The sequence below is a fragment of the Mytilus galloprovincialis genome, chromosome 8, assembly GCF_965363235.1.
Source record: "Mytilus galloprovincialis chromosome 8, xbMytGall1.hap1.1, whole genome shotgun sequence".
Taxonomy (NCBI): Eukaryota; Metazoa; Mollusca; class Bivalvia; order Mytilida; family Mytilidae; genus Mytilus; species Mytilus galloprovincialis.
This window is the reverse complement of record NC_134845.1, coordinates 50,330,183-50,349,148: the sequence shown is the minus strand read 5'-3', so window position 1 is coordinate 50,349,148 and position 18,966 is coordinate 50,330,183. Positions and strand designations below refer to the sequence as shown.

The window sequence follows — 18,966 nt, the reverse complement described above, 5'->3', positions numbered from 1 at the left end:
TACAATTGTATCGGCTAACTGGCGATATTATAAAGGAAACACACCGGGTAAATATCATACATTGTATTTATTATAGAGCACATTTTTATCTGATTATTTTCATTTAAAAAAATAAATATTTTCATTGTATCATAGATCAAATGCATTAATTCAGTGTAAATTCACTTGTGTTAATATGTCTTTTGATTGAGTTAAGTCATTTCAATTGATATTTTATAGTATGTTTTTCTATGTTGTGATGTTTCACTATTGTTTCAGATAAGGGTGAAGGTTTAGTACCATCAAAACGTTTAAACCCGCTGCAATTGTTTGCATCGGTCATAACTTAGGAATCTAATGTTCTGTTGTTGTCGTTTGTTGATGTGGTTCATGAGAGTTTCTCGTTTCTTGTTATATATATATATACGAGTCTAAATTGAAAACTACGTTCAAACCAATGATTGCGTTGGATAAAAAACGCAATTTTTATACGTGTGCATGTAAAACAAATTTCGTTGTAAAAGGGTCTAAATACAGCACAAACAACATTTTCCAAAAGACCAAAAAAGTGAAAAAAGTATATTTAAACAAAACGCATTTGACTTATATAAGACCGTTGATTTTCCAATTTGAATGGTTTAACACTAGTTATTTTTTAGGTCCTTTATATATTGCTGTTCGGTGTGAGCCATTGCTTCGTGCTGGAAACCGTGTTTTGACCTATAATGGTTTATTTGTATCAATTGTGACTTTGATAGAGAGTTGTCTTATTGGCAATCATACCACATCTTCTTTTATCTTAAGCTTGTAAGCCCCAGTCCCACGATCACGCCACGCTCATTAGGTTCTTATATTTATTCAGATCGTGTTAAAGTCGCGGTATGAGCGGTATGAACATGTAAATTTTCGTTGTTTTCACGATGAATCTACGTCCTCATTACGCTTCTACAACGATCCCGCTACGATTAATCCACGTTCTCATCACGCTCTTTCGACGATTGTCATGCTCCTACTACGCTAATCACGTTCTCACGACGACCATACCACGAGTTATCTGATTGCAACACGATCTTATCACGCTTCTACTGCGATTATAGCACGTTCCTACCAATAGTATACCATGTTATACCGCGATATCACTACGTTTTTAGCAATAATGTCAACATCGTGTTATGTATCAATACTGTTCCATTCCTTCAATTTCTGATAATACGTAGATTGCCCGGTCACAACCCTGTGATGCCACTAAAATCTACAAGAACACTTGCTCGTGGTGGTAGGGGTAGATGTTGAGGCTTAGTGAGGTCTAATAGTACCGAAACCCTGATCCAATAGAGGTGTCGGACCGACCAATCAAACCTGAACCACAACCTATTGCTGGTCCATCAAGCTTAAATGACGATGTTTTAGTGAACGATAGCAGGGATGACACAGATGTGTTAAGCATATGGTTGTAGCGCCGTTAGAAAAAAAGGACAAGGTCCAAATTACAAACTAAACCTCATGAGAAAATGACAATGAGCATGATATTCATAGTATGAACGTAATCAGGTCGTAAGAAGAGCGTGATCAGGACAGCACGGGCATGCTAGAATTGTTTATAGTCTTGAACAGCGTGGTATAAACGTGGTATAGTCGTAGTGGAAGCGTACTTGGGTCTTGGTGAGAACGTGATGGTCGTAATAACGTCGCTGTGAGACCGTAGCGCAGTCTCTCCGATTATAATCACACTTTTTTGCCACGCTCTCGCTACGATGGTATTGCGACCTTTGCGATCTTACCACGATCTTACTGAGCTCTAACTACGCTTCTTATACGACCTGATTTCGCAACGACCACACCACGATTGTTTTGAACATGTTCAAAGTTGGCCATGTTCATCACGATCTTGAAGACCTCACCACGACCGTGATACGACTTTACTGCGATCTACACGAACTCACTACGATCGTCAAATTTTTCATTTTTTTCACAGAACGTAGTGCGATCGTGGCCTATAGCTAGTGGGACTGTGGTATTAATGTATTATTTTTTCTAAATTGATACTTACATTAAGAAATATACAAACTTAACAAGCGCACTCTAAAAGAAAGCTTAGTGTTATCATCATGTATATGATTTATATATGTTTCACACATCAGTTGTGGATTTCTTAAAAAGAAATGAATATTTTTATACTTTCATACAAAAAGGAAGGATTTTTTTTAGAATCATTATTTCGCGATGGAAAGTGCAAAAGTATAGAACTAATTCGTTAATATAATGATTTCATCAGTAAACGAAAACGAGAATTTAATCTGGACACGTTAGTCCCGACGGCAACTGTAAAGTTGCAACGATGTCATAAAGTTATCAAAATTTTCATAATGATATGAACTGTACTAGACACACGATAACATGCACAATTAATGTAGTTTTTAACATCATTTGTTGATTCAGAGATGATGCAAAATGAAATATTACACACACCATTATTTGAAAAAAAATGATATTTTTGGTGAAGACTTGATTCAAACCCTAATATTGATTACAAATTATTAAAATTACTCACCTAAATCAACACTGGCATTAAATGTCTATTGAACATCTGACATATAGTTTTAATAAATGTTTTGGACTCGGAGGTGCAATGAGGACGCTTGATTGCGATGGTCACGTTGAAGTACGATTATCTACGCCGAAGTGCAAAGATCCTTTTGCTGCGGTGCGATGGTTTAGCATAACACTTGGTTATTGTTATCGTATTAAATACAACATCGATTTGCAGTCAGGAGGATAGGGTTGCAGTTGAAGGTTTCATGTCAACAAAGGAAATGAATGAAACAGACAAATTGCAAATGTTTTGAATTATTGTACACGTGGTTACAGTGTTAATGGACTTAAACATGTTAAGCCAAAATTAACATCACTGGTCCCTACATGTACTTCCCAATTTATCATCTGCACATCAGTTTAATTTTTCATGGAATACTTGACAGGTCTTGCAATTTTTTAGTCAATCATAAATGGACTTCGAGGACACTGTTCCGACATAAAGGATATATAAATAAATGAATAATTGTTGTGAGCAATTGCTTAGTTTTGTCATAATATTTCAAATTAATAAAATGAGATAGATCCTGATTAGTACTTTTATAAATACCTGCACACTGACACTTTTTTTTTGCACTTTGACAACATATATTCGTAACCCGTATACTACTGTAATCGGGGCATTGGCAAATTTATAATTATATCTAACAAAAATAAAATTTAAAGTATTTGGTTAACATCTACTGTTGTCAAAGCTGACAAAACAAATGGTCTGAATCCAGTTTTTCCCAATACCACATAGTGTGAAATTTTATTAAAACTTGATGGTTACAATTAATTAATTGATTTCCAAGTCAAATTAAAACCGATAATTTCACATGTGGAAAAAGCGTGGTTATTTTAATCCTCTGACGTCATACAACAAAAGGCGTTCCCAAGACATCGATAACGTCGGATCAAAACGAGATTAGAAAAGAATATAGTTTCGAAAATATTCGACTTTACTTGAAAAAAAAAATGTTTGCCATTATAATAAAAAGAATAACTAATCAAGGAATTTAGATATCGAATAATATTCAACTCGTGACCGTACAACACTGATGATAAACTCATGCGGTACGCACATTCGTGAATTAATATGAAGTTCGGTCACTCGTTGAATAATGTTCTCTATTTGAACTCTTCAATTAGTTGTATTATAAATATAATTATTTGGATTGAAAGCGTCGAGAAACCTTTTTGACTTTTCTGACTCAGACAATCACCTAAATTCCCTCCTTTTTTAAAGTTATATGGTTGCCCCCTTAATGATGCTACATGTTTTTCATTCAAAAAGCTCATGTCTTCATGCTTTTATACTCAATGCCACAGGCAGACCATCGCACTTCAACGTAGCTATCAACAACAAAGTTAACATGACAATGCCTCCTTAGCACTTCAGCGCGTTAACCAATACATTTTAGCGTGTTAACCATCGCGCCTTAGCGTTACCATCGCGACTCTGAATTCTACAAATGCTTAAAACTTTTTGATTTTCTGAGAAAAAAAATGTCCGAAAAGGATGAGCTTGTCATATATTCGCCTGTACAATATCACATTGGCAAGTAAGTACTTTAATAAATTATATTTTTTTAGAATTTCGAAATTCCCAGCTCGGATAATTATAGAATTACTATATCGAAAAATTCAAACATTGAAAAATATTCAACGTAGAGCATGAGGTAATGATCAGTGATGTTCGGTCTCAAGATATTAATGACATATTTTGGGTAATCTCTAGATTATCCATGTAATTTTGTGTCAATGATAATTTTTTCCATAAATCACTACTTTTCTTTTTATATTTTGATAATAACAAATAGTTGTATACATGTAAGTCATTTGTGAAAAGATAATACGTTTTTTTCCCCATAGGTTTTTAAAAGAAACAGGTGCCAATGTTGAATAAAAAAACATTTCCGGACAAAAGAGTAGGTCCGGTAATGGCCGATTTTGGCCTCACATTTTAGGTCCATCTGAAGAAAGATTTTGGACACCTTTTAAACACTTAAGTGTCTATTTCAGTTGATTCAACTAGTTTATGTGAAAGATTTCAACTGACTTAGTCATAAAAAAGTTATCAAATATGTCAAAACACGTCACTTTTCAGATGTTTTTTTCTCAAAAATGAAATTGACGGCATCTGTGTTCATCCTCAACCTTTATATATGTTGTGTATTATCAGAAAATATAACTAACATTTCATTATGAAGAACATGAAGAATGAACACAAATGCGGCCACTTTCATTTAAGACAGAAACCGTCTAAAATTTAACTAAAATGCTAAAATTGTGAAGATTTCAGTAATTTACCATGACCTAATGAATCAAATTCCCGATTTATATGCATTGTATTGTCAAAAACAGCCCATATTTATGTAGAAGAGGCATTCTCCTTTCAAATAAATAACTAATTGTTTACGTTTTAACAATTTTGTAAAACTGTTATATTTTGGAGCCAAAAAAAGTCTTACTGGACCTACTCCTTTTAAATGATTTATCTCTTTAAAGAAAAACGATACAAACAGTTATCAATAAATTTTTGGTTATTATAAAACAGAGGAGTAAACAACCTTACACATGCTAATAATGAGTAGTCTATCACCAACTTGTTTTCAAATGATCATTTTGACTTGCAAACAATGGTTTATAATTCATTACGTTTTGTTAACAAGTCCGTCGTAGATACTTGGAACTACAATTTGTTATGCCAGACGAGAGTTTGATGGTAGAGCAATTTAAGTGTGCAGTCTGAAGCTTGTAAAAAATCAAATCAGATTGCCATCATCTAATTGGTCCAACTTGTCTGTCATCAAATAAAAGTATTCACGTGATAAATGTGTCAATTATCAATTATCTACTTGATAGGTTGCATTTTGTAAATAAAGCTGATTCACATCCTTTTATGTTCATAGATATTTTGTTTGAATTGCCTATTGGTTCTCAGTTAGGATATCTATGCGTTATCTCGTAGATACACATCTTTGAAATGTTTCCTATATAAAAACATATGGATAGGAACTAAATTAAAGTTTGAAGAAGACCTTTAGTGAGCCTGAGAGGAAGGGTAGTACGGAATTTCAGTGTAAGCTATTAGAAGTTCGAGGCAAATAAATGGTGAAAGTATGCCGCACAATCTTATATCATCTTTTAAAAGTTTTAATCTTTAAGATGAATTGTATCACATGTTAAATTTCTATTCCAGGATACATTGTTATTAAAAAGGTTTCTACATGTTGTAGTAAAATTGGCACATTTAGAGCCATAAAGGGGGTTCCTATAGGAAGTTGCATTGTATATGTCTACATTCATGCACCCTATAAGTGGGCACTTTACTTTCAAGATGAATATGCATAATGTCTTACAGTTTTCATGATAGTTCAGATCACTTAATTACTGTCGTTGCTTTTCATGTATTTTACTGATTGCTAGTTTTAAAGCACTTGTATTGAATTTTTAAATCATTTTTGAAACATTAAATCAGCGTAAAAAAAGTTATTTACCATTTTATTCATTAAGCATCTTGTTAATCTTGATAATAATGAAATTGTAAATCCCAAATGTTCATGTTAATTTCTATATCTTTGACATTTTTCTTAATATAACGTACCTGCTTTGTCTAATAATACATGATCTTATAATTATGTGAATTGTTTCATCAACATTTTTATCAATAACTATATATATATTAGTTTTTTATAATGCCTATGGGGACACGAAAAAGACTGAAGTCTAAAAAAATAAAAAACTTTTGATTATAACTATTTGAAAAACAGACATAAGCGATCATCATTTCTGTTCAATTCCTTTTTATAGTTTATTAAGGCCAAAGCTAAAGCCCTCTTCATTCTTTAAAACATAATAAGATAATTATACAATTTTTATTGCTCGTTTATCGGGATGAAATCAATATAATTTAAAGTTATATTCATAGAATATAGTTTTCTGCTTTTAGATGATAAAATCAATTTGTTGTGTTTAACCTACGGAAAATATGTACATAAGGGATATAGGATCAACTCTTCATTATGTAACTTATCAACCAGTATTCAATTTGATTTATTCAATATTTTATTCAATATACGGGAATCTATATAATATGTCAACAAGCTTTCATCGCGTGTGGTGTATTATAAGGACTTTAATCATTGCAAATATGAATAATGTATTAAACATATCCCTCGCGAGGTAAATTCTATTTCAAATAATCAAGAGGATGATATATGTTAATTATTATCTCTAATTGAAATCTACGAAATTAAATTATTTTGCACTTGCACATCGTTTTTGAATATGTGAAAACGTATGCGGATGGTATTTAACATGGTAAAATATTTTAACTTCGATTATACAAAGTAAGGCACGCAGAAACGGTAAACATCCAGAATTATTATACTTCAAATTATAATAGCAGATTTTAAAATAATGATACAAGGGAGATAATTTACTTTATTCTTATTCATAGAGTTATTTGGGTTCTCTAGGGTTTATATTTGTTTGTTTCAGTAGAAGACAGTTTTGGTAATGTAACCCTGTTGACCAGGCCAATCTAAAAATTGATAATTCAACGAACAATGAATGGTATTTACATCAATAAATTTAAAGACAATTCTGTTGGTTGACGTTTTGTCATAAAAAAAAAATCGTCATAAAAAAAAACTCAAATTGTCCTAATTTATTCCTGTTGTTTTTCTAATAACTGTTACATTGTTATGTGAATAACGTCATAGTTAAGTAGTTTATCTTTAAATTGAAAAGTTGAAGACCATAATGATAAATCACTCAGAACTATAAATTAAATAACGTCCAGTTGAGAGGGTGATATGCAGATTTATACCCCTCGAAAAAGCATTGTCAACCTCGGCATTTCCTCAGTGACAATGCGTCCTCGGGGTAACAATCTACTCTTTCACCCTCTCAGCTATGTGTAATCTATATATTGTCATTCTTTTATTGTCATTCTGCAGTCAGAAGGGAAATAACTTGTAGTGTTTAATTTTTTGTTATCATACCAAACATAAACAGAGGAATTCAAACATGTCTGTAAATGATAAACATTCGTTTGATAATTTTGTTGTTTCGTAATCTCATACGCACTGGGGTAAAGCTGATGACCGTAACTGCATTCACGGTCATCCCAAGATGTCGGATGAAAAATTAGGTCAATTTCTGTATTGTCTGTTAAAGCGTTTCTATATCATTTTCTTTACAAATCATACATTGAAACGATGTAAATTTATAAAAGAATCACTCGGAAATCACTAATTACTTCCGAGAAATGTGCATGAAACGGGAAATTCGATTTGAAAAAATCGCTCAGATGACCGTAAATCACAATCGAGATGACCGTAACAGAATCAGCGATTCATAACAAGGGTGACCGTTATTGCTTTTAAGATGACCGTCATTTGTAAATGATGACCGTAACTTTTAAAGTATGACCCTCAATTCTAAGAAATATCCGTGTTTATATAACTATCTTTTTGTATCAAATGATTAATCGTGTTGGTATAAACATATTAATATGAGAGTATTATCCTATAGGTAGAAGAAAATAAGACGTTCTTCAAATGCAAAGATTACCATATGTATCTTTTTTACAGTAGAGGATTTAATTTTTTTTTAAATGAATTTGCAAAAAGACATGCAAATGAACAGGTAGGGAAAACATGCTACAAAAGCGCGATAAAATGACACTTTACAAGTATAGTGAAAAAATGCGGTGCACAGCCTCCATGCAACTGCTCGACAAAAGATTTTTTTCTGGGATTCCTTTTAATGACATATAATAAATACACATTTTTAAAAATGCCAATGCATGTACATCAATTGATATTATATCGTCTTCCATTTTGGCGTGCAAATAAAATAACAGAAATATTTTTATCATACGACTAAACTAGTGAAGGTGAGCTCCAGCAAAGTAGATCCTTAAAATAGTCTTGTACGAATAGCGTATCACAAGGGGGAACGTTGTTGGTTATTTGTATATATACAGAAATGTTATTCATATAGTCAGGATTCTACTTCTTCAAAATTATCTCCCTATTACGCCAGTTCATGCTCACAATCGTAGAAATGGAAGCCACTGTAGGGATTACTCTCTGCCAATTTTGCTCTTGAAAACTGATAAATTTATCCACAGAGCACCATTACGATCAATCGTTATATGTCAGTTATATTTTAAAAGACAAAATAATGTATCTACTAGCTAATGAGCATCAGTTAATGATCTTGTCTGCATTGATTAAACTTAAAAAATATTGTCTATTTGGATGTCAGGTGGAATTTTCGAAAATTCTTAAGCATTTAAAAAAATTCTAATTAGATATTTCGTGGAATGGCAGACTAAACATTTTCAGTGGTTGAAGATTATAAACCCTAGTTATCACACACAAGAAAATCATATTTTTTCGAAGATATCCATTTTCATCATCCAAATTAAAAGACTGTCGTCAAGTACTTTTAGAAAAAAAAAATAGCAATTCGAACACACCTACTCTGTTTTTGTGATTCATTAGATAGGTATTTCACTTGACCCATATATTTCATCTTCTCGTACTATCATTTTTTTACGTTATAAAGTCAACCTGTAGCTTTGATATATAAAATGATAGAATCTGAAGCCAGATGCTATATCAAATACTCTTGCTTTGTACGTTTTAAAGACAAAATATATACTCCAAACATGCCCTAACCTAAAAAGGTGCACTCGATTTTCTCTTTTCGATACAATCGTTACTTATTTTGGGGATTTTTTTCTTGATTCACATAATGGAAGGGCAGACACGAATATTTCTGAACTAAAAGATTGATATGTTCTCCGTCCGTGGTAAAAAAAAAATCGGAGATTATGCATTTTCTACATCCAACTTATAGATACCCATGTCGTCGACTAGATATCTTATTTTTTTGCATTAATATGTAATAGATACATTGAAAACTTATGCAAATGGTGTTTTTAAAGTAAAACACTTCGTAATTTAAAAGAAAATTGTCGTTTTATTTGTTTCTATTAACTTTTAAAATTTTGTTACTATATCAAACATTACAGTAAACATTTATCGCTTTCTCGATAAACAAAGAGCTTCGATTCTTTTGTTCTATTTCAAAAGTGTTTCCGCCTGCATATATCAAGACAAATTAAGATTTTAATCTGCCCTCTGGAACCATACACAGACTCGATTACTAAATATTCGTATGTATTATTAATGTTTTTAATGCTCCATTTATTGGCATTATGTTTTTCTGGTCTGTGCGTACGTTCGTCTGTTCGTCTGTTTGTTTGTCCGTTTGTCCAGCTTCAAGTTAAATAAAATTGAAACTTAGTACACATTTTCCCTATGGTATGATCTTTTTAATTCTAATGCCAAATTACAGTTTTATCCCATTTTCACAGTCCAATAAACATAGAAAATGATAGTGTAGATGAGGCATCTGTGTACTAGGGACACATTCATGTTTCTTCAAATTTTCGTCGTATCGCTGTCAATTTGTGTTAAAATTTTAACGTCGTTATCAATAAATATTTCATTATTTACGAGAAATATGCAATTTACTATCATTGTCATAAATCCAAAATACGGCCAATTATATTATAGTTTAAAAAAAATAATAATGAAACATATTTATATCCGCTAACCGATCCCCTATTGATATCGACAAACTCAACAAAAAAGCTTTGAATACAATACGGATATTTCTTAGAATTGATGGTCATCCTATAGAAGTTACGGTCGTCCTATACAAATTACGGTCATCCTTTACAAGTTACGGTCATCTTTTTACCAATCACGGTCATCCTTGTTTTATGTTACGGTCATCTTGAAGATATTTTGATTATGATTTACGGTCATCTGAACGATTTTTTCAAATCGAATTTCCCGTTTCATGCACATTTCTCGGAAGTAATTAGTGATTTCCGAGTGATTCTTTTATAAATTTACATCGTTTCAATGTATGATTTGTAAAGAAAATGATATAGAAACACTTTAAAAGACAATACAGAAACTGATCTAATTTTTCATCCGACATCTTGGGATGACCGTGAATGCAGTTACGGTCATCAGTTTTACCCCAGTGATACGGGGTAACATCACTACTTAATTGATTGTGTGTCGCTATTCATATGATTTAGATTATGAAAATTAATACCTTTTCTTTTATTGCGTACGTAAATATGTAAAAAGCGAACGAGAATCACATTCCGGGGCATTATCGACCAATATGAAATAGTCTCAGTAGGCTATATCAGAGTTTTTTTTCCTTTGATTCAAGTGCATGAATTTTAGGATTCAATTCATCTTATATAGAATATGTGTTTACCTATATTATGTTAAAGAGCTTTAATATATTTGTAAACTTTTAAATTGCAGACTAATTTTCATAAAAAAGTCGATTGTTAAATGTTCAAATACAAGTGAATTTGCTTTGTGCATGAGAATAAATTCCGCCCTAAAAATCATCACAAAGATAATAGATATATTTTATAAAGCAGTATTATGCATCGTTGCCTGCAGTGACATTGTTTTATGCAAACATCCTAAAATGAGCAATGATTTAATCGAAAAGAGAATGTCGAGTGCACCTTTTTTGTGTTTGAGCGCGTTTGAGTTGTTTTATCCGTCTTGAAAATGTATGAAGCAAAAATATTTGATACATCATCTCGCTTTAGAATCTGTCATGTTATACATTTATATTAAAGATCCTTTAATAACATTGAAAATACTAAAAACTAAAATATCGATTACGTGAAATACCTTTTTAATGTGTAATAACAACAGAGTAGGTGCAATCGAATAAAATTTGTACTTGACGACTGACTTTACAAGTGGATCTTATCAACCCATATCTTTAAAAAAATATATATATATTTGTGTGTGTGTGTGTGTTATCTAATTCTATTACTACTTATCCTCTTAACAAGTTTTTTCTGCCCTTCTACGATACACTTAATTAGATTTTTAAAAATGTTTAATGAACTTTCGAAAAGTCCACCTGATAACCGATCAGACAATAGTTTGAAGTTGATCAAATGCATAAAGTACAGTAAATGCTGCTCAATCGCTAGCGATACATGTGTCTTTCAAGATACAACTAGCATATAAGGATACCACTGATGATATGTGGTTAAATTCATAGATATACAAGAGCTAAATTAGCTGCATGTCATCTCTAAAATGGCTGACAATTTTATATCAAAATCAACTAAATTAATTAAAATGTTTCTTGTTTTTACCTTCATAACATCATTTTGGTTTCCAGTCACCTTTTGATTTTCATTTCAAATCATTGTTTTAAAAGGGGCTTATTTTATATTGATCATGTATTGTGTCACCGTACAGTCGAACTTGGTCTTTGGGCAACTTTATTAGTTCTAGGCTTCGTCTCGAAACAATAAAAACTCGAATAGTTACTACTTAACTTGAACGTAATAATATTAAACTAGTGTTAAAATACCAATTTAATAGCACTTATTATTTGACATGAATCGTCAAAGATATACATACAAAGAAAATAAAGTACATACACAAAAAAGTTAATTGACAAAAAAAAAGTCCGAGGAAAATTCGAAACGAAAAGTCCGTAATCAAATGGCAAAACAAAAATCTCAAACTATTCAAACAAATGGATAACAACTGCCATATTACTGACTTGGTACAGGAAGTTCAAAAATATTGACTTATATTTTTTTTACATGATTTAATTTCCGGACGGCCTGTTTTGTTGCGTGCAAATTGTGTAAAGTTTTAAGAAACAGAATATTCATGCTAAATTAAATACAACCTTGTAATTTTTTGCAATGTATTTTTTTTTTTTCATTTTCTATGACAATTTCTTCGACAGCGCAATTATTTATTTATAGTGATATTCAAATTAAAAATTACCAAGACACTAGAAGGAATAAATTAAACCCTTGTAATGGACTGCTGCAGCATGATAATGCATCGCAGGTCAAAAACAGGGCATAGAAAAAACCAGCAGAAGAAACAAAAAATAATTTGAACACTCTAAATAAAATACAACACACCAAAGCAAACACACCGTTTTAAATTATTACAGACACAAGCTTAAACCGATTAAGCCCAATCGTACTAAGATGAATGATTATCTGTAACATTACTGAAATCCTTGAGTTCGTGTTTTTTTTTTTTTAGTTTTCTATGTGGTGTCATGTGTACTATTAATTGTTTGTCTGTTTGTCTTTTTTTCATTTTTAGCCATGGCGTTGTCAGTTTATTTTCAATTTATGAGTTTGACTGTCCCTTTTGTATCTTTAGTCCCTCTTTTAGGAAGACTGCGTATAGTATGTGCAAAGTACATTGCAAATTCAATGCCTGTATTTTTTAGATTTCAACCGTATTTTAATTGGATTATTGAAATCCTGTTTAAAGCTAGCTGGAAGTGAACCTGAATATAACATTCTTGGTTAGATAAAGAATGATAAAGCAAGGTTTCAACACTTCACTATGTTTAAAGGCACTTAATTGTATCTCGCTACAGGAACAAATATAACAAAAACATATTTATATGACAAGATTGATGCAAAGCGACAATCTTAAACCAGCAAATGTGAACAGAATACTTCGAGAAAGTAAAGAGTATATATATTTATTTGTTTATTTTGGTATTATGATGAGGCTATGAACTGAATTAAACATAAATCTATGTTGTGATTTTACACTATTAGCTTAATGTTCGGTGAGAGTCAAGGCTCAGTATTGAATGCCGTATTATAACCTATACTGGTTTACTTTTAAAAATTGTGACTTGAATCGAAAGTTGTCTCATTGGCACTTATACCACATCTTCTTATTTCTACTTAGGATAATCAGAGAATGCACAATAAAATATATTTTTTTACTTACAGATGTGACCTGTACAAATAGTGTAACTGTTGTTGGGGCAACATTCACGCCATTGCTGACTAACGCCACAGCTGGTGATATTATACCTTATCAATGTGTTCCAGGATTTGAGTCAATTACAAATACTGTAGACATCAAATGTCAAGGCAATGGAACATGGTCAACTCCTAGTGATCCTTGTCAAAGTGAGATAACAATAATCGTACAATGAAGCCTTAAATTTGCCTACCAATAAGTAAACTTTCATTGGAATATATATATATATATTCAATGGCTTTATAAAAGGGCAGTTTCTACGTTATAATGTCTTATTCCGTATTTTCTGTTGAATCTTTAAAATAGCTGCATATCTAATAACAATATTAAAAGGTATTATATAATTAACAGCGACACAAGACCCACCTCAAAATGACGACACAAGCATTTAGTATCTTTTATGTTTTTAATTTTCAATCACTGAATGTTTTACTTTTCTTCAATTATGTGTTTCAGTATTTTCCATGTGTACGTCCTTCATTACAATAAATCTAAATGTTAATTCAATATATTTTTTTCTAGAATGTGGTATGTACAGTGCGAACTACGAGACAAGAGCTGGGATGTATTTCTTTCCTCCGCAGACGTTAATGTCATGGTATTCTACTTCAAGAGGGTTACCGACATTCATTACCGCCACCTATTGTCAAAGTTCATGTACAAGTAGAACTGATTTCACATGTGTTGCTGCATATCATAAACCAGGCTTCTGTCTTCGTGTGTGGATCAGAATTGAAGAGAATATTAACCTTTACGCGCTGTATTACTATAACAACACGGATTACGTCGAGTTTATAAGACTTTGTTTGTGACATTGTGTACATGAAATTGTATCAACGTAATGTGTTAATGTAATATGAAAGATTTTACCCATACTAAACTTAAAAGTTCTTAACTAAAAAAATAAAAATAAAAATAATGTATTCAGTATTGATACATTCAAATTGCTTTGTAGCGACTGCATGCATTATTCAATCCTGTCACAGTCCTTTGTTGGTCACGATTAAGTTATCTAACAAGGAAATGGGGATTATAGAAAGATTTTGGTTTACATATACACATGGAAAAAAGTATTGCAACACCTTGACTTTTTAAAACTTGAAAAATCAGCGTCTTTTTTTGGATGGAATATGATAAAATTCTAGTAAAATAATATTGAAACATAATTTGTTTATGATAACATTGGAATTTAAATGAACAAAAAAATGTATAAAAAAATGTTTTATCTAACCACAATTTTAATAACAAAATGAAGTGTTTTTTGTACCAAAAAATGCATTTTACAACTTTTACTGTAGTCGAACTTTACAATGTCAGACATTTCAAAATTAATGTTAAGATGATTGTTCACATCATGGTTGATCGTTATACGCCAAAGAATTAGTAGTTTGTGCGCAGCTTCCATTCAAACGGATAACCGCCTCTTAACATCTTCTGATTCCAGCCATAAATCGACTAATTTGTTGCTAAGGTAGCAGCAACCATTTCTGATGACGAGCATTGTTTATTTCATGACGTGTTTGAACTGGGGTGTCCTTTCAGCCAATAGTGTCCACTATATGCTCGATATGGTTAAAATCCGGGCTACGATCGGGCCAAGGAAGATAAACCAAATTACATTGGAACAATGGATCTTCCTCCACGATGCTGATTTCCAACTTTGGCGAACCCTGTACTACATTGGATGCGGACAACTGTGTGTCTGTTCGTAAGAAAAGGTCCCTGAAATGGTCTTATCGCATGATAACCAGTAGCGATGAGTAGATCTCGAACAGTTCTTGTTTAAAGGCTCCTGTAAGGCCTACAATTTCTTTTACGGATTGTATTGTATGCAATTGATTTCCTTCTGACCAACCTTCATTATGCTTCATTTTTCCTAGCAGATGGTCTCTTAAATCTCGGAAGGTCTTTAACATCGTTTGTTGCCTGATTTTATTCTCAAAACGACTTATAGTGGAATGGTGATGACCAACAATACGTGCAGTTGTCACAGCGACATACCTGCTTTCTCAAGCTGAAAATCTGCCATCTTGCTGCAGTTAAATTTTGTGGATGACCAATACAAGGTGTCAATCACATAACTTTATACACATGTTTATTTAAAGTGTTACAAACAATGAGGATAAAAACATCTGTTTTGATGTTTACGGGTACAGTAGCTTCATGTGAAGATAAGAACTTATCGAGTCGATATTAAATGATTAAACTCAGTTGATATTTAATTAATGTTTAACTAGTTCTATTTCAACAAATTATATCACAAAAAAATAAAGAGTCTTTTTTTAATTTCAATTTCAATTTGGTGTTGCAATACTTTTTTCCATGTGTATACATAGAAACAAGTTAGAAATAAATGCTTAAAAGTTACTTGTTCGAAAATCTGTTCAAAAATGGAACGATTGGTTGTTAAATTGAAAGTTATGACAATGGAATAAACGATGGTAACGTCTTACGTGGCTGCAATGTCCGGTCTCAACAATTCATTGGTAAATTTGTGTACATATATTGGTTAAAAGTGACTTCGTACTAGAGGTTGCTGAACTTCAAAAGATCATACTACAGGTCGCTGAATTTTAAAAGAATTTACTCGTATCAGAAACGTTGACGTATATGGAACTCGAGATTTGCGTTACAAAAATTCACACAACATGTATTTTTCAGCGTGTAAGTCTATGTTGTGTATCAAAACCACATTTGTTTCATGGGAACCTAAAACGCTTTTTATCTAAAATGGCGATGGTGATGGTTTTAGGCGTCGCCGACTTATAAAAACAATAACGGGACAGTGACATAAAGGATAGTAATACATTATTCAAGGAAACACAGAAATCATCTACAATGTACATGTCTAACCATGGTCATACAATAATCACCACGTCAAAAAGAAATTTCTATTTCTATTTAATAATAAGTATGACTGACCAGGAACTGTTTGCAAGGACTATAATAATACTAGGAACACCATATACCACACTTGTTTAAGCAACATACGAATTTTGTGACGTATGACCACAAAATGTTCTTAACATTATCTCGTTAGAAGAACTACAAAATCAAAAAGATTGTGCTAAACTATATCAAGCTCGCGTATTTTTTTTCGATAATTAAATGTGTAATACATGTAAATGAACAAAACCAGATCCATAATAAGTTTATATACAGTTAGAACCAAGGGCGGATTCAGGAATGAGGTGCAGCAGGTGCGTCTTTACTCAGAATTTGTCTATTATATTCATAAATTAGACGAAAACATATACGGTTTAACCTTCTGCAACAGCTATACGTTTTCTTGCATTGCTTGTTTTTTATTTAAATTTTGTTTTACCATTCAAAGTTTGATATTCAGTGTGACCGATATAACGTTCAAATTGAACTGTATTCGCATTGTCGTAGATGATCATTTGTTGGTCGGGTATTGTCTCAGCTATATGTGAGGGTGTGTATATATGTGTGTCAAATGCTCCTCTAGAATTGACACTGCATTTCAATATTAGCTTGTGATCTATAATTGCTTAATGTATCACTGGTTGGATTCTTAACCATTTGACGACGTTAAATTGAATCTCACCCAGTCGTGCATCTAACTTTAGCTGAAGATATAGTCAGTTAAAAAAAATGGAGAATAAACAGGCAACGACCATTTAATTTGTCGGGGTTGGTATATTTCTTCCCATTTTGCATTTGTTTTATGCGACTGCGAGTGTCGCAACACATTCTGTTTACCCAAGTAAGCTTTAGGTAAATGAACACAGCTTCATCCCAATTTCATATTGCCTCTCCTAGATTTTTTTTTCCTTTTCCCGGATTTTTTGGTTTTATTAATTGTTTCATTGTTCATTCAATGTTGTTTCTTTATCTATTAAAGCTCAATGAAAGTAGTTGACAAATTGTGGATGGCATAATACTCAACTAGATAATTATTTTACTAAAAATAATTATGTATTTTGTTGTTAAATTTAAAGTATCATACTTTAAAAATTGTATTTAACATTTTGAAAAAAAATCATGCTTGATAAATTCTCGTGCAAAGATGTGTAAATAAAGTTAAGCAACGTATAAGACGTTAGTGCATTTTAAAATAGTTAACTTTATTTTCAAATACATAATGATGTTTTTAGTTACGATATTAGTGAATTGTTAAAGATACTGATACAGAAGACTTGACTCTCAGTGTATCGTGGGAATTTGATACATGCTTCCTTCATTGTTTCTGATATTTACTAAACAGGTATGCTGAACAAATATCAACCATATGGGGTCGCCGTTCATCTTTAAGCTCACAATCTTCCTCCGAAAAAAGCATAATTTTTTGTTAATGTTTCTGTTGAACTAAAAGAAGGAATTGAGCTTATATCGAAATAAAAAGAATTAAATTACAGAAATCACTAAAATTTTACAATTAATTTAGTTTATGTACAGTTTAATTGAAAACACTAATAAAAAATATAGGTCTCCGATGAGTTAAAACAGATATTTCTATTTTAATGCCAAAAATGGGATTTTGCACCAAAGGGAGATAATTTGGAGCTTTTTCAATGATAAAGATATTTTAAAAGTCATCTGGGGCTAAACCGAATCATTTTTTTTTGGGTTGATGTTTTGTACCATATTATAAAGTAATGACTAATACATATCGTAGTGTAATAAAAAAAAAGAATTGTAATGAAAAAAAACAAATGTTTAATTTTTCGCTGAAAATTTTGTACCCGCGTGACTCCATCAAGGGGTAGCTGTCAAGTTCATGTTCAACAATTTGCTATCAAATTCTCCTATTTGATTTATAACAATGTAAAGCATTTATTCAAACTATAAAAGGCCTAAAATAAACAATAAAAAAGGTACTTACAATGTTGACATTCTTTTCCTTTAAATAACTTTACACATGCAATTCGCGAGTAACCGATCTCAAACCAAGGGATTTAATTGAAGTTCACATGAGTACGGATTCAATGAGGTCAAATTATTGATTTGCAAGTTAATAGTTCATAATCAATGTTTGTTAGCTTATTTTCACAAAATTGAAGCATACTGGCTGCGAAAGCGAATTATTATTTCACTATTTGTATTTCATCAATGATTGAGTCAATACATAATATATCAGATTTGTTTATAACTCGAAGCTAGTGCCCCTTTAATCACTTACCTGAACAGATTTTAGAATTGGTATAAAAAAGATGATTTTTATTCAGTACTGTTCAGAAATGTGTTATTGCAGTAAAAATTAACTTTCGACAGTTCAACATGTTCTACAGGCTAATACCAAGTTATGCAAAGTCAGCGCCTAATTTAGTACAAACGAATTATCTGAACAATGAATGATTTGAGGAGAGAAAACTAAAGTTATTTAATATATAAAAAAAAATACTTATTTATGGCAAACTTCAACAGGCTTAAGTGTTAATAAAACAAAATATGTTATACATATAAAAAAAAGATGTAAAAAAGAAGATGTGATATGATTGCGAATGAGACAACTGTTTACAAGAGGCAAAATGAAACAGAAATTAATTAA

General features: G+C 31.7%; 1 protein-coding gene across 1 annotated transcript in view; it reads right to left on the bottom strand.

The window, feature by feature from the left end:
* Nucleotides 1-15,483, bottom strand: part of LOC143043696 (uncharacterized) — a 34,978-nt gene extending 19,495 nt beyond the window's left edge. The window contains exon 1 of the mRNA XM_076215879.1: nucleotides 15,456-15,483. Coding sequence (XP_076071994.1) covers nucleotides 15,456-15,483 — 28 coding nt within the window. The remainder of the gene's footprint in view (nucleotides 1-15,455) is intronic.
* Nucleotides 15,484-18,966: the final 3,483 nt, after the last annotated feature.